This window comes from Sesamum indicum, linkage group LG4 (genome assembly GCF_026168435.1).
Source record: "Sesamum indicum cultivar Baizhima isolate 11 linkage group LG4, ASM2616843v1, whole genome shotgun sequence".
NCBI classification, from domain to species: Eukaryota; Viridiplantae; Streptophyta; class Magnoliopsida; order Lamiales; family Pedaliaceae; genus Sesamum; species Sesamum indicum.
Window position 1 is genome coordinate 13,744,874 of NC_142660.1, and position 17,439 is coordinate 13,762,312.

The following is a 17,439-nucleotide window of genomic DNA, read 5'->3' on the forward strand; positions in this document are numbered from 1 at the left end:
ACAATTAGTTTTAGATTAGAAATTTGATTGGCTTATAAGCCTTGAAGCTCCATCTTCCTAGTGAGCCGAACATAATAGGATAAAATTATGAAACTCCTATATATGAGACTGAAGTTAAAGTAAACAAATACCTCACTACAGGATTAACTGGGCTCAAACTGAATAATAGTTCACCCAATGAAGCATTGATCGAGTTGTCAGCTGTATTTTTTGGCGTCGTTTGTGGGAATGAAACTAAAATGAATAATACCTCGAGCAACGAGATACCGATCTCGTAGCAGACCACGTCATTTGGTGCCGATGTGGGAACGGGACCATATATCCATCCCAAGCCTCTCGTTTAGGATTGATGATATAGACAAACGTTCTACATTGATTGCAAACGAGAGGAACATAATAAGACAAATTGTGCATCTCCTCCTTATGGGATCGAAGCTAAAGCGAATAATACCTATCCACGGGACTAGTTAGGCTGAGATCTCCTCCTCCCTCCCTATGAGACTGAAGCAAGAACAGACAATATCTCGCACAACGGAATATCGATCAAGTCACGATTTTTATCAGTTATGTATATCATTGTTTTTAAAATATATAATAATACAAAATTTTGTATATGTATATATTAAATAAAATATTAGACAGTATTGTTGTGAATTAAATTTCTTATTGCCCCCTCTTTCCAAGCCACATCCCTTAGTTGAGCTTAAAAAGTGTGGTTGGGGCAAAATTGGACTTTGAACATTAGTCGTGAACCCAGCTGGATAAAGAGCGTGGGGACGACCGTCGCAATGGCGTTCGCCGCGTAGGGAGGAAAAATTTTAGGACGGAAAAGGGCTTGAGGCGGAGGTTAAATTACGAAAAGAATGGCATAGAAAATTTGGAGTAATAAAGAATATTTGGTGGTACATTGATTGAATGTGGAGGAGCACGTGGATTTCTGACTCCTTTCACTCTCTCACCAGATGTTCAAATAAATAAATCAAAATAATCTCAATCCTAATTTTATAACTAAAACTAAATAAAACATATAATATACATTTTGTTAATCTCTATAGAAAAAAGGTGTTATTTTATAGGTCTTTTTGTTTGTCTTTTGCAACGATGTAGATAAGTGTTTCACATCAGTCATAAATAAAAAAAATTGATTTTATAAGGTACAGGAGTGTCATTTTTCTAATAAAATATATTTTTAAGACAAAATCCTAAGATTTTTTACAGTGAGAATGCTGCATCTACAAAGTTTTAAGATAATTTATTTAATTGCCAAACTCTTTTAATAATTTTCAAATTTCCACTACCCTTTTACCAATAACTAAATTTTAGTTTACAATATGCAGAACTCAAATAATATGTTTTATAAAAAAGACGAGCTCGACATAGATCTTTATCAACATGAACAACATGTGTATTAAAAATTAAATTCAGAATCCGTGAATCTACTTTAATAACATATGACTCAATTTATTAGACTGAATATGATATATATTTGTCAAAGAAACACTTTTCACCAAGTGTATTTGTCAAAAAAACATCGCATACAGTGCACATGTGATATTAAGGGTTATGTGACGTGATAATTTTCACATATTCACAACATGCGATATTTCCAGTAGAAAAATCGATAAAAAAGAGTCGTATGTGGTAAAGTGTAAATTTCGTAAAATTAAAATAATAAGTTGATATAAAAAAAATTAATAACAAAATATAAAAAAACCATAATTCATATCACAAAATGTCATTTACCCAATAAAAATATGAAATCAAATAGCCTTAGCATAAAATGAAGAGTGCTTTATGGGCAAATGGTGTGCTTTGGATTCTATGTTGATGGGAGGAAAGAGTGGGCGCTGATCTGATGTCGCATTCACATGGTTTCTAAGGAACGAGTTTGTCCTATTCAATTAAAGTTGCTCAACATGTGAAAAAGGTTGTAAATACGGTGACCCTACCCAAAGCTGTTGCTCGCTAATCACTGTATATTTCAAAAGGGTACACTACATTTTCACCTCCTAAATAATATTTATTTTTTAAATTAATAAATATAATGCTTATTGTTTAATAGGATAAAATTGCTTTTTATACTTCTCAATCTATTTTAATAGTATTTTACGTATTAAATTATCGCTAAATTATTTTTTAATTAAAATAATTTTTAATAATTAAAGAATTTAAATTAAAAATGGAATAATAAGTTAATCAAGACTTATATATAAAAATAATTTATTTTGACATATAAATAGAGATTAATGACGCCGCAATATTATCTATATTTTTACACTTATTAAACAATTAATAATTTTAAACTTATATTTTAATTACATAATAAGTATAACATAACTTTTCATATAACCAATTTGAAATGAATTTGATTTGCATTGACTTTTCTTTTTAATTAAATTAGATTTAAAATTAATTGGTTAAAATTTAAATTTAAATTTTTTAACTTTTCTCAAAATATTTATAAATAAACTCGAGTTTACGGATTTCAAGTCCTAGTGGATATTTATCTTATTTAATATGAGTGTATAGTAATATGAGTTTAATGAGTTTATTATTATGTGAGTTTATTAGTCAAATGAATATATTTATATATTAATATAAATAATTTGATGAACGTTTCTATAATAATAATAATAGAAAAAGACTATTTCCACAAAATGTAAATAAGCAAGAGAAGTTCTGGGCACAAACCAAAATTTGGAAAAAAAAAAAAAAAATCCCATTCCGGCAAAAAGGAAGAAAAAGAAAAGGGAATTTTGAGGCGCAATCAATCCACGTAATTTAACAGCAGTAAAATTTTCTCTTCCTTTCCCAAATCAAACAATTCTAAAGAGAATTATCTCTTTTTATGATCTGATTAATAATTTTTTATTTTTCTGTTTGTCATTTCTAAATTTTTGGAAAGATCCATCCTGAGAAGTGTTTCGTTGGTGAATTTGCGCAATGCCCTCTGGAGATGGATCGACGAAATCTTCTACCAAGACATCCAAGAAGCCCCAATGTAAATTTCTTTCGTTTCTGTATTGTTGGATTGCACATGTTCCTGCAAATGTGCAATAATTTTATGTAATTTTGTTTCTGCATTGCATCTTATCTCTCTGTAATGTTTTCTTATATCACAGCTCCCGACAAAGCAATTTTTTTTTTAATCATATCAACCTTTGTAGCTTTTAATGTTTTGATTATGTGCAATCGTTTATTTATTTATTATTATATTTTTTTGTGGGGTGGGGGTTTGATGACAATTGGAGTTTCATCCTGCATTCGTCAAATGATATAGAGTGCATGTTTGGGAACTATTTAGTGATGGAATGACTCAGAGTGACGTTTTTTGTTTGTTCTCCAGATTCTAGGTTTACTCAGCAAGAACTTCCAGCTTGCAAGCCAATCTTAACTCCTGGACTGGTATACAATCTCGGTGTTATTGCATCTGTGTTTCCATTTAAGGTTTCTTGATTCATAATTTCAATGTTCATTTCTTCTCATCTTTTTCCAGGTAATGGCAGCTTTCCTTATTCTTGGCCTAGCCTTCATTCCAATTGGTCTCTCCCACTTGTCTGCTTCGGACAATGTAATATTCTCTGTAAATCGTATTTTTGTGTCTATCTGTCTCTCACAGTTACTCTGATGTACCATGTAGAATGTACAAGTAATATACATGTTATTAGCGAGCATGCATTTGTTAAGAAGTTCCTGTATTTGATGTGTCTACAAGGTGATTGGATGATAGTCGTTTGCTAATATATAGGTGGTTCAGCTTATAGACCGTTACGATGAGGCTTGCATTCCTGCCAGTAGTTCCAATCCTGAAGAAGCGAATGGTAAGAGGATCAGCTACATCCAGGACGACAAGACAGACAAAACCTGCACCCGGAACTTGACTGTTAGTCTAGTTTTCCTGATTACAGTGTTTGAGTTCAATGATCCTTAGCTTGTGTGAATCTTGTTTTCTACCTCTATTTTACGATGAGACGGTTGGATGTCATCCCAGGTCCCACAGAAAATGAAGCAACCTATTTTCGTGTACTATCAGCTTGATGAATTCTATCAAAACCATCGCCGGTTTGTGCAATCTGTTTAGGTTTAATTTGTACAGAGTATTATAGGATATCATGACAAACTGTACCTAAAATATACTAGGAATAGATCAATTTTACATTTAATCTGTTTTTGAGACTCAGAATTCTGTCTTGATGCAGATATGTAAGAAGCAGAAATGACCAGCAGTACAGGAGTGCATCAGCTGAACGCAAAACAGCAAATTGCGATCCAGAGGCGGAAGTCAACGGCAATCCCATAGTCCCTTGTGGCCTTATTGCTTGGAGCTTGTTCAACGACACATATAGTCTCTCGAGAAACGATATTGCCCTACCGATCAACAAAAATGGCATTGCATGGGAAAGTGACAAGACTAGTAGGTTTGGGTCTGATGTCTACCCAAAAAACTTCCAAACTCGAAGCCCCATTGGAGGTGGGAAACTCAATGAGAAGATTCCTGTAAGTCTACTCCATGTTTTCTTTTACATGAGTTTTCTTGTCGAGGAATTGAGATGATTCATTCCATTTGCAATGTGGGAGAGTGGCCAAACAAATCTGGATCCTCTTCCCTTGTAGATTAAGGAGGGTGTTTGGGCGAGCTTATAAGTTCTTTAAAACATCTTATGCTTAAAAGCTTATAAGATATCATAAAGTGTTCCCTGACTTTTTAAGTAAAAAGGGCTTATAAGCTCCAAAAATAAGATGTTAGGAGCTTACCCAAATACCTTCTAAGCTTTTGTGGTTTTTTGCGCTCTCCTGCACTTATACTCTACCGTGTCTTGTCGACTGATATATTCAGCTCAGGTTTATGCTATGGCTTAAGCTACACTTCGAGATAAGCTTGTTTAGCATTTCTATCCAGCATTCTACAATAATATGTTTGGCTTTGCAACAGCTGAACCAGCAAGAGGACCTTCTTGTTTGGATGAGAACAGCAACGCTGCCGAGTTTCAGAAAATTGTATGGCAGGATCGAAACGGATCTTGAGGAGAACGAGATAATAAAGGTAGTGATACAGAACAATTACAACACCTACACTTTCAGCGGCAAGAAGAAGTTAGTGATTTCGACCACAACGTGGATTGGTGGGAAGAATGATTTCCTAGGCAGGGTTTATGTCACAGTCGGCGGAATTTGCTTGCTCATTGCTATAACTTACATCATCTTCTATCTCGTCAGGCCGAGGTACCTAGTTCATCTGCTTCTTTTCCTTACATATATTGTCAGCAACTCGTGCAGATTCATACATGTCTGTCATGTAAGAAACTTAGTTTATTGAGATACTTAATAGCTTATTTTTCAGAAAAAAATTAACATCTTATAAGCTGTAAAACCATTTTATAAGATGTAAGAGTTTATAAAATTTTGAAGTAAATTTCGTTATCTTGCCTGTTCGTATCGTTGTTTGGATCGATCTTTCTGCATACCTTATGATCGTTCAGGAAACTCAATTTTATCACATTCCTGTTTCGTTATCATACTTATCAAATTTGTTCGGGAGCTAAAACGATGCATAATCTTCATGCAGGCCTTTAGGGGATCCAGCATACCTGTCGTGGAACAAAGTTCCAGCATCCAACTAATTATTTTTCAAGGGCACACAACGAGATGTCTATACGATGCTTCTGTCAGTCGCCAACATTTGTAACATGTTACGTCTAGGAAAATTTTAATAAATAGGTCTTTGGTCAAATTTACATTACTAAATGCAGTTTTTTGTCATATGATTAGTTCAAATTTGACCAAACTTGATAGAACGATCAGTGTTAGAATTTCTCGTTGATCCTACGCAGACCTATTCACGGTTTCACAAAGGAGCTATTTTATTGGAAGAGGAATTTTTTTAAATTGATCACTGCTTGTGTCTTTTATTTAGATTTTCTTCAGCCATCTGAGAACTTTCAGCTATGTGTACTTTCGATGCCCTAAGTGCATTTGGCCCCATGAATTTGAATTTTAGGAGATGATCTGGAGAAAATTTTTAAATAACTCTATTTAAAAAGAATTTAATTTATCAATGTTAGATAGTTCAAAATTAGAATTGAAATTTATTTTTTGATATGAGAATTGAAGAATGTGGAATCATTTAAATTTTGACTTGTCCAAACATATTTAGGGGTATTATTATGGATTTAAAATTCATAATTATCTAATCTTTCAATTCAAATGCATCCTAATTGTATTTGACTATGATCATGTCATCGTCCTAAATTTGTCTTTCGTTTCTCCCTCGTTCTATTTTTTTGAGAACACAAAAAGAAAAATTTGAAATTAAGTTTAGTTGTATAAATACTTCATACTCTTTGACAATTACAAGTGCATATTTAATATTATCGTTATAATTACAAGTATACCCGATAAAAATTTACAGACAGAGTGTGATTAGGATTGTATTGTATAATTTGGTGGTGGATTCTAAGATTAAAATCTGTATAAGGTTTCAAAAAGTTAGGTAAGTCCTTATTTGACGTACATGATCCACAAGAAAGGATCACATGAGTATAATATCGGGAAACCCTTATTTATAGTCATTCAATGATAAAAAAAAGTCGTAATGCAAATAGAATGAGCTCGTAAGAAATGATGTAGGTATCCAAGATTATACTTGGGATATAAAGGGTGAGTATTAATCTTTTTTCCTAATTTAAGTTTGGTCGAACCAAATATAATGTAAAGTAAGTTTTGATACACTTGTCATGTGATTGTTGGCAATTGCATGTCAATTACATAACAAGCATATTGTACCTTTTATATAATTGGTTCACGTTTGACGAATACAAATTAAGTTCGAATTTTCCTCATGAGTATTTACAATTAGACACCAAATATATTAATGGGAAAAATGCAATTCTAGTTCTGTAAGTTAGGAGGGATGATATTTTTAATCATGTACAAATTGATTTTTGCAATTTAGTTGTGTATCTTTATAATTTTGACAATTTTTTAGTCCTCTTTCGGCCAAAATTGACTGTATAAATAAATTCATGAAGGACAAAAAATGCTAATTCTCCTAAGTACTAAAAATAATAGTGCACCCTAAGTTACAGGACTAAAATTACAATTTAATTGAGTCATGTGCAAATCACATGCAATTTCTAGCCAAATTGATCGGCAAAAGGATGAAAATTGCCAAAATTTTAAAATTACATAATTAAATTATAAAAATCAATTTATGCAGGATAAAAATTCCACCTCATAAGCTACGTACCGGACCAATTTGCTAATTAATTCCCATATTACTAATTGACATAAGATAAACAAAAATAAAATAAAATGAAGTTAGGTATAACTTTTCGATAATTAAGCACTCTGCACATATAATCATGTTAGTCATACATTGAAGTATATTGAATTTTGAACAAAAATAAATATCCAGACAACATTTGACTATGTGGGAGGAAGTCGAAAAGCTTCATACTGCATCAATTGATCTAAGTAAGAAAGCAACTCCACCATGCAGACAGCCCCCGCAATCATCCCACAACCAAACACTCCACAGTAGTTCCCCACTTTCCCCCACATTCTCCCCTCCGCCGCCGCCGCCGCCGCCATTGCCGCCGCTTCTATCTTCACATTCTCATCCTTCCCCACGCTACCAAAGCACTTGACCGGGCTCTCCGCCTGGGAAATTGGAGATCCCGATTCGGCAACGGCGTCGTTGAGGAGCGCCTGAGTGCAATCAGAACATACCGACGGCGTGTCCTCCAGATTACCGAACGCACCAGTTCTGTACTTGTTCCAGTCGCGGAACTCGTCCTTTAGCACTGTGAGTCTCTGCCCAACCTCGCGCAGTTGGCCGGAGGTTTGCGGCTGAGAGGCAACCTCCGCCGCGAGGAGGTTGTCGAGGAAAGCGAAGCGGTTCTCGACGTCGTCGAAGGACAGTTGTCGGCGCGGGTCGGAGATTGTGGTGTCCAGCGGGCGGCGGAAGACGTCGGTGAGTTCTGATTCAAGTTCGTGCAGTTTCTTCTCCAACATGGCTGATCTACTCGCCATTCTTGATTTGCAGTTGTTTCGATTTCCTGTCTTTCAATTCTGCGCTGATATTACTTGAAAAGTTTTGTCTGTTCAACTAAGGAGACGGTTCGCTTTTCGACGGTTGATGCTTGTCTCCAAGAGCGGTTATTTCCGTTGGTTGAAACCTTAAGTAATTAGTAATTCATGCACACGCGATAAGCAAATGAATAAAAAAAATTAAAATATATTAATTAATTTGTTTAAATTATTTATTTTGGTTAATTTCATCCAAATCTTTTTATCAGTTTCATTCAACAAATATATATATAATGGAAAAAATGCAAGCAACCCCCTTGTAATATTGCAAATGGGTAAATTACCCACTTATGAAAAAATAAATAGCGATTTACCTCCCTATTTTTTAAACTACAACAATTTATCTCCTATAATTTTTAAAATGAAGCAATTTACCTCCCTGTATATGGAGGTAAATCGTTTTATTTTAAAAAGTATAGGGGGTAAATTGCTATATTTTTTTCATAAAAAATACTCGTTTTCAATTTGATAGGGAATAAATTGCTATTCACCCTATATAATTAACAAAATACACTTATAAATATAAACAATAGCTTTCACAATATTTCATAAAATATTAATAAAAATTATTAAAAGAATTGACCTTTGTAAAATTCCACCGAAGCAATTATTTTCTCACTATCAAAGTATTTAATGTATTTGTAATTAAAATTAAAGAGAGAGAGAGAGAGAGAAAGTGATGCGGCATAGGCACTGGAGGGAAGAACGGCAAAGCATATACTTTGGTTTTGGTGGACTGATTCTTGAGGGGGATTCCTACAACATCATTACGAGTCTGTCGAGTGCTCTCCTCTACGCCCCCCCTTCTCTGGACATAAAACACATGGCCTATCAATGTAATATGGCCAATTCAGTAGCCCATACATAGCTACAGGCTTTGAGGATGGACTGTATTCACATATTCCTTCAAAACATGTTGGCACAAAAAAAAAAAGGAGATTTTCCTTTGGTTTTTTTTTTTTTTAAATAAGAGTGATTAATTATTATTAATTGAAATATATAGTTACAATCATTCCTAACGGAGAAACAACATCACATGATATCCTTACACGTGGAGTGGAGTGTATATGTTGAATGGAGTAACGGAAATTTTACATCTTAATTAGTTCAATGCTATTTTTTTTATTGTTGTTGACCACTTTTAATGTAGTGAAAGAAACCGGAATGTTCAGATTAATGCCCAAAATGTTGGCTCTAATGGCTGTGCAAACACATACCGCGGCCTAGCAGGGGGTGATGGGAGGGTTTCCCACCACCACTTCTACCGCTCCCCGAGTAGATTGGCGCATACGCCCGAGCTTCAGGGTATCTCTAGGGCAAGTTGTAGATTCTTGATCTGGGCCGGCCCCAGCAGACCCGCCCGATGATAGGGATGGATATGAAGGGGTGCTGCAAGTGCCACATGCGGTAGCCACGAGAATGTAGCTGAGAGGTTCATGTATAGAAAAGGGTTGTAATTAGCTTTTCTCAAATTTCTGGGGAGAAAATCAATTGAGGAGACGCGTGTTAGTTGAAGTTTCAAAGGTTATGAGAGATTTTATTGCATGATTATTTGATATTAAATTAGTATAAACCGTTGAATTTTTGGAGTGGTTTCGATGTAGATGCGACGATTATGTAGACTTTCGAAATCCTGTGCTTTGGCATTGCCCTAATGCAAGTTGCAGTAACAAAGTCCCAGCGCTTGCCTAACTTTCTTTACATGGAAACATCACATGTAAAGACACACAGCTAAATGACTTGTTTACCCATACCCAAAATTCCATTTTACCTTCTACAACTAAGTGTTTTTGTATTCTCGTTTCATTATTTTTAACTCACCGCATTATATTCCATAGTTGTAAAAAAAATACAAAATTTTAGTCCCAAACCTAAATTCTATTAAGTTTCTGACTAAAATAGCACGGCCTCCGGTAAGTCTAGAAGGGGAATTAATGAACAGAATTCAAACTTTGGGACTAAAACTATATATAAAAAAACATAGAGTTATGAGGAGCGATGTGATTTCAAAAATAATGGGGTCATAATTACAAACATGCTCATAATGTTTGGATTCATTTTCTGAGTGTTTTGTTGTGTTTTGTGGAAATAGAGAGAGAAAAATAAAGATAAACAAGTGTGTGTTAGAGATAGTATGTATGTTTGAATTTGTTTTTGGAGATAATTTAAAATAAGTATTATATATTTAATGTTGTGTTTTGGGAGACAAAAATTACTATTCATTGTCAAATCATGTCTTTGGTGGTAATTTAAAATAAGTATTATATGTTTAATGTTGTATTTTGGGAGACAAAAATTACTATTTATTGTCAAATCATGCCTTTTTTATATATATTTATGTATATGTGTGTATATATATGTATATTTTTATGCTAAAATAGTTAAAAACACCTAAATAAGGTGTTTTTGAATGATGGCAAACATTGGGTATGTTTCGACTTGTCTCGGAAATAAGTTAAAAACGAAAACAAACATAGTGGCTATCTATAATTTATTTTGAATGTAAATAATTTTAATTTAAAAATTTATCTAATACTTTTAGACTAAATAATAATTTAATTTCAAAAATAGTAAAATAGATCCTAGAAATTATCTGAAATAAAAACCATTATAAATTTAGAACTATATATTATATATATTAAAATAAAATTTTCCTAATATTTTTACTTTTGCATTTCAAAAAAAAAATATTTTAATAGTGCCAAAAAAATATGTTTTTTGTTTTTTCTACCATTAAACAAAGCTTTTGAGTCAAAATCAGTCAAAGTCACGTGAATCAATAGAAGTTAATGGCCGTTAACGGCCTCTGGCGTTAACTTGGGACCAAAAAGACGTGTTTTCATATTTTGTGAGATCAAAAATGATACTCGCAACAATTGTGGTACCAAAAATAAAAATAATATTTTTTAAATGGACCAAAAAAGAATGTTGCCCCATTTAACCATAATTAATCATTATAATTAAAAAATAATAATCATAATAAATAGTATTAATCACAATCAATCTACTAACCATAATAAATCATAAAATATTCTTTTATTGATATAATTTCAAAATGTGATAAAATATCTTTCACCATATTATAATTCCCGAGTGACATGAACAATCATTGAGCCTAATTTGGATACAAACAAAACCAGAATAAGACAACATTTCCTGACATTAAAGTTCATTATTTTCAGACAATTAGTACATTGTAATACAAGACTCCAACAGAATTCACAAATCACTCTTAATTAACCAACAGACACTTTATTTCACCCATCACACAGTCTTGCGAAAAACTAAACAATCCCCAAATCGAACCCTTCAATTAACCCTTATTAACTTTCACTAATCACACACCCCTTTTTAGAAATCCAAACCACACATCATGGCTTAAACACCAGATTGAAAACAATTAACAACACAATTAAGACATGCATGCATGCATGGCCCTAATCAAGAGCAAGTAAAGCCAGTTGGAGGAGTTCTTCCACACGCATTCAGCAGCAGGCTGAGAGACACCGGAATGTTCAGATTAATGCCAAGAACGTTTGCCTTGATGGCAGTGCAAAGGCACACCGCCGCTTCCAGATCCACCAGCCCCGCCAGCAGCGAACAGCATGGGGTGGTTGGAGGGTTCCCCACCACCACTCCCGCAGCTCTACCGAGTAGATTGGCGCATACACCAAGCTTCAGGGCGTCTCTTGGGCAAGTTGCAGATCCACCAGACCCACCACTGCCAGGACTGCCACCACCAGACCCGCCGCCACCAGAACCGCCGCTGTTGGGCGGTGTTAGGGATGGAGATGAAGGGCTGGGGCAGGGGCCACATGCGGTGGCGACAAGAACATAGGAGAGAAGGTTGAGGTAGAGAAAAAGGTTATAACTAGCAGTTCTTGAGGTTTTGAGAGCCATAATTTTCTTGATTCTAAAAGGGTTTTCGGAGTTCAAATTGTTGTAAGAAATGAAGAGATGGGTGTGGAGATTAATGATCAATGAGGGTGGCCTTTTATACACAAAAAACATGCAATAAAAAAAGGGGAAAAGTCAAGAATTACAATTAAAAAATTCAATTTTTGTAAATAATTTTTGGGGGAGAAAATCAATTCACAAGATGCATATTAGTTGAAATTCCAAAGGGTTTGAAGAGATTTTATTGCATAATTATTTAATTGTTATAAATTAAGGATTAGTTAATCTTGGAGTAGTTAATTTTGATATTGTGATGGGCAATGATTATATATAGAATTGGAAAAGTTTTGGTGTTGCCCTAATGCAAGTTGCATCAACAAGACACAGAAGGCTAGTTAGTTCTCTTACATGGAAACATCACATGTCTAAAGATATGCAGATAATTGACCTGTTCACCCATAACTCCTCTCTAGTAATCTCACTTGAGTCATTCTTATGTTTCAAGTACACTCTTAAGCTGCATTCCAGGCACCATCATAACCATGTACAATGTTTGGTTAAATAATCGGATTGATCCCATCAAAATTAACCAAATCACGTGATAAGTGTAATCGTTTGTGTAAAATGCAAAATATTTGTTATATAATTAATTAGCTACTTACGATAGATCTGATATGATTCAAAACTTTTAGTTAGATTTAATATTTCTCGTGTACATGTGAGTCTATGTATTGTCAATCAGCAAATGTCGTCGGCATCAATTTCGAATGGAACTCTATGTACGAGCGATATTTAATTTATTTTTTTAACTTTTTTTTAATTTTCATGAGAAAATAATTATTAGAGTTAATTACACTTATATGTCTTCGAAAATGAGCAATACATTTTTCCCAAAGAAGTTTTAAAATTACATGTACATCTCTATCCCCCTTTTGTTATTAGAATTTGAACAAAATATTTTGATGTTGGCAAAAAATTTACATAAATTTTTAATTCTACGTCTCATTCATCAATCCTATGTAATAATTTTGTACTTAAAAGGAGAAAAATTATAATGATGTTAACCTCACTCCATATATATATATATATATTATATTTATCCTTTTATAAATACAGAAATATACATGAAAATATTAAAAAGATTGCTCAATTAAAATTATATATATATATTTGGCAAATGTCAGTATTTTTTTATCAAAATCCTAACAGAAGGGAAGTCATAAGGTGTAAACGAAATTTTTTTTAAAGTTGTGTAAGTATAATATTAAAAAAAATTTGAGAAAAAATATAATTTTATATTTTTAAAGGGGATTTTAAGTGTAATTATCCTTAATTATTAGTTTACAAACTATGTAGAAAATGGTGATCTTGTAGCATTATGATTTGGTTCAAGTGATGAAATGATCCCTCGTGAGTGCTTGATCATTTTTGCTTTAGTAGTAATGGTAACCAGCTCATCTTCCACGACATTGCTAACAACTTATTTAGGTTGTCTGAGTCTCACGTTCATGAAGAACAGATAAAGACTGTCTATTCACGGGGCACGCTAATCATTACCAAACCAAAAAATTCATTGAGCCAATTCCCTACAAAGCAAAATTGCTTGACTTGATTTCTTGATTATTAGTTAAGTAATCATTAGTTTGTTGTTAATTGGTATAATTACACTCCAATTCTGATATCAATAAGATCGAGATCATAGATTCGCGTCAACAACAAGTTTATCGTCTATTATTTTTAATACATTAATGTTGTTAATTAGTATAATTATAGTGTTCACAATACGTCTACTTTTTAGGGGGCACCTGCCAAGGTCACCCGTTTTTTTACTTTTTAGGAGGCACCTGTCAGGGCTGCCTATCGAGTGTTTTTGGGACCTCTCGTGACTTGGGCCTCCTAGGCTGTCACGAGCCTCTTGTTTCTTTCTTTTTTTTTTTTTTTTTTTCTAGATCGTTTGGGTTTCTTTGGGCCAACATTATTTTATGCACATCAATTGCAAAATAGTTTATTTTTATAAACGAGACTAAGCATCAAACTCAGTTAAGCTCATTGTAAATGTTTTGGGCCATAGCCAAGAATCATGGGCAGATATGTTGATTATAGCAGAGATAATAATAAGTTGATTAATTGTAGTCAGAATTTAAATTTTTATTTAGTCATTATGAATAATATTAATTTATCATCATGATTTATAACTCATGATTAAGTAGGAACCTAACATGATAATCTTGTGATACATAAAATAAAGGGTAAAAAATATTTCGTCCTTTGAACTCTAAGTTTTTTTGTAATTTTTTTTATATCTAAACTTTTGTTTGTTTTTATTATAGTCTTTTTTAATGCAATAAAGTTATATAGTGTCTATTTTTTTTTTTTATAAAGGGGTATTTTTCATGAATTTGTCTTGGTATCATATTCATACCATTGTATTGAATGATCCCGACCGGTTGCTTTTCGTTCATATAATGCATACAGCTCTGGTTGCTGGTTGGCGGGCTCTATGTCTCTGTATGAATTAGCAGTTTTTTTTATCCCTCTGACCCTGTTCTTGATCCAATGTGGAGACAGGGTATGTTCGTTCTACCCTTCATGACTCGTTTAGGAATAACCAATTCATGGGAAGGTTGGAGTATCACAGGAGGGACTGTAATGAAACTACACGAGTTTTGCAAATTACTAACTTAGACCTCTTATCCTACTGAAAAAAGATCACATGCAGTGCACATGTACAAGAATCTTTCTTATTTCAAAAAAATCACTTATGGGCTTGTTAAATTTTATGTTGCATTTCATTCTTTGTTGTAAGAACAGGTACATTTCTCAATGAAAGAATCAGATTCGGGACTTTTCATAAAAAAAATAATATGTCCGTTGCACGTGACTCTTTTTCAATAAAAAAATTCCATTAGAAAGTGGTATAATATGATAATTTGTAAAACTCGTTGAATTGATATGGCAAATTAAAACGAAAAAAAAATAGATTACAAAGTACAAAAATCGGCCAGAGTTCAGATAATAAAATATTTTTTTACCCTAAAATAAAATAGGGACTAAAATGTAATTACCTAAAATTCGACAAATTCATTTGTTATGAATAGGAGATCTTCGATGGGGTGGCTGATAATCTGTCTCTATTAAGTCTCCTTCGCTGAAATGCAAAACCTCTCCTACTCTATTACCTTTGTTTTTCTTGCAATTTAGTCCCTCATCTTTTTCTTCCTTTCTTTCTGAACCAACAGTAGGCATCCTGTTACCAATTGGATTTTGACCGAGATTCATGCTGACTTTGAGCCTCTCCTCACTCTGCTTTAACTGCAAACAATTAACATAAATTTGACATTTTCATTAAATTACCAACCATTTTACATGTACAACACATGTTATATAAATGTGAAAACTAGCATTATCGATCCTGTACGAATTGATTTTTGCGATTAATCTTATAATTTTAAAATTTTTGCAATTTTAGTTCTTTTTCAGCCAAATTGGGCGAAAAATTACGCACATGACCCAATTAAATTGCTAAAATTTTAAAGTACATGACTAAATTACTAAAATTCATCTGTGTAAGACAAAAAATATCACCCTTTACGTTACAGGACTAAATTGCATCTTTTTTCCTATATAAACGCATGATAAAGAAGAAGCAAACACGTTCTAGCACTATAAAGGATCTTTATCTTACATTCATATCATGCACTGATGTTACACTCACACGTTTATTCTATGAAGTCGCACTTTTAAATTATATGTAATGAAATTAGAAGCCGTAGATAGTGAAGTGAACTCTAATCCATTACAAGTAATACTGGACTGGATCCCTTGACGGAATGGACGAAACTATACGTACCTTGTCCGGAGAAAACTTGTTCTGAAAATCTGAGGTAGAGAGTCCGAGGAGTTGATGAGAATCACATGCATGCACTATGAAGCATGTAAGAAAGATGAAGAAACATGAGCTTAGAGGCATGTTTGGTGATGGTAGAAACTTGTTTTCTCTCTCAAGAGATATATAGAAGGGAATGTGGAACTAAGTACGTGTGAATTGTGAACCAAAGCATTAAATAAAGAGTTTTATTTCTATGCTCGAGCTCAGGTAATTTTGATATTAAATTGAATATAGATCAAAATAATAATATATTTTGAGACGATATATTTAGTAACTTTATTACGAAATCAAACTCAAACAGAAAAGAAAAAAAAACATACAGCAATTAAGTTTTGGCACACTGATCAGTCGTATATCGTAATATTATTATATTTATATTTGTAATGCATTTTGTAAATTATACATCAATTACATATAAATATAATTTCTTTTAATTTAAATTTAAGGGTAAATTATACGATGAGCTCTTTTGAGGTTTGACATTATTACAAATATTCGGTGTTTTTTGAAAAGTTACAAGTAGCCCCCCGATATTTAATGAAATTGTATAATCCTTAAATGGAGGTATGAATTGTCGACTTTACCTTATATTTCTTTCTTTTAAAAAAAATGGACAAAGTAAATGAAAAAAATTGAAAAATTATAATTAAAAAAAATCATTAAGAAAACTGAGAAATTTTTTAACAATAACTAAAATTATAATTCATAACTACAAAAGCATTTTTAATCCTTTCACCATCGAAAATAGAGGAAAATCTAATTGAAACTAGTAAATTTGGTTAATTGTTAGACAACTGTTATAATTAATAAAATATTAATAATTTCTTAAATAATAAAAACATATTTTTAAGTATACCAAATTTTAAAAAACTAATTGTAATTGATCCGAATTTAATAAACTCGACTCGCTCTGGAATCTTAATTAAACAAAGAGTTATGTGTTTGAGGAGACAAGAAAAACTGTTGGAGTAGAAGATGCAGTTACGTGTTTGAAAAGACGTATGATTGAGCAGGAAATGAGTGTTCAGGTGGCAGTGTCTGTCTCCCCCCACGAACCTCACATTCTCCAACAGTTGATAGTTCAGACAGACCCCAAGCTACAGGACTCACGTTCAGGGCCCAAAGGCTACGTGTTGCCTCCATAATGCATCTTATCTTTCTTGCATTTACTGGTCAATTAATTCCTTGCATATGAACTAATCCATTGTAATTTATGCTGTACAGGTACGAAGTAATTTTTGTTTTTCCCTTTCTTGGAAGACTATATGTCGGACTTCAATCAGCAGCATTGATTAGTATTCAATTCAAATTGGGGCCTTCCTTTTCTAGAGGGTAAATTATATTGATTAAGGTTAGGATGATATATAAATATTTTAAGACTTTTATAAAATCATAAATATGTTTATCGAGATCATAGTTGTAATTGCAAAGCAGAATTCACACAAAACTTTCTGAAAAATACTATAATGACATTCCTCATAAGGTATGATGTAACTATAATTTTATAAAAGATAAAAAGTATTTATATATTTTAACTTAATTTTGAAGTGGGTTGTGAATGCTTT

General features: G+C 32.9%; 2 protein-coding genes and 1 long non-coding RNA gene across 3 annotated transcripts; 1 reads left to right on the forward strand and 2 right to left on the reverse strand.

The window, feature by feature from the left end:
* The first annotated feature begins 2,675 nt into the window (after positions 1-2,675).
* On the forward strand, positions 2,676-5,893 carry LOC105160595 (ALA-interacting subunit 3). The gene is made up of 9 exons (XM_011078042.3): positions 2,676-2,790; positions 2,906-3,001; positions 3,347-3,405; positions 3,497-3,571; positions 3,749-3,883; positions 3,992-4,062; positions 4,200-4,497; positions 4,934-5,223; positions 5,567-5,893. The coding sequence occupies exons 2-9, from the start codon at positions 2,944-2,946 to the stop codon at positions 5,619-5,621; spliced, it is 1,041 nt and encodes a 346-aa protein (XP_011076344.2). The 5' UTR covers positions 2,676-2,790; positions 2,906-2,943; the 3' UTR covers positions 5,622-5,893.
* Positions 5,894-11,230: 5,337 nt separating this feature from the next.
* LOC105160596 (14 kDa proline-rich protein DC2.15) lies at positions 11,231-12,074 on the reverse strand. The gene has a single exon (XM_011078044.3). The coding sequence runs from the start codon at positions 11,986-11,988 to the stop codon at positions 11,530-11,532; it is 459 nt and encodes a 152-aa protein (XP_011076346.1). The 5' UTR covers positions 11,989-12,074; the 3' UTR covers positions 11,231-11,529.
* Positions 12,075-14,945: 2,871 nt separating this feature from the next.
* Positions 14,946-15,998, reverse strand: LOC105160597 (uncharacterized). Its single transcript, XR_016065389.1, has 2 exons — positions 15,836-15,998; positions 14,946-15,297 (listed from the first exon to the last, which is right to left on the reverse strand). It is a non-coding gene; the product is annotated as an uncharacterized LOC105160597 (long non-coding RNA).
* Positions 15,999-17,439: the final 1,441 nt, after the last annotated feature.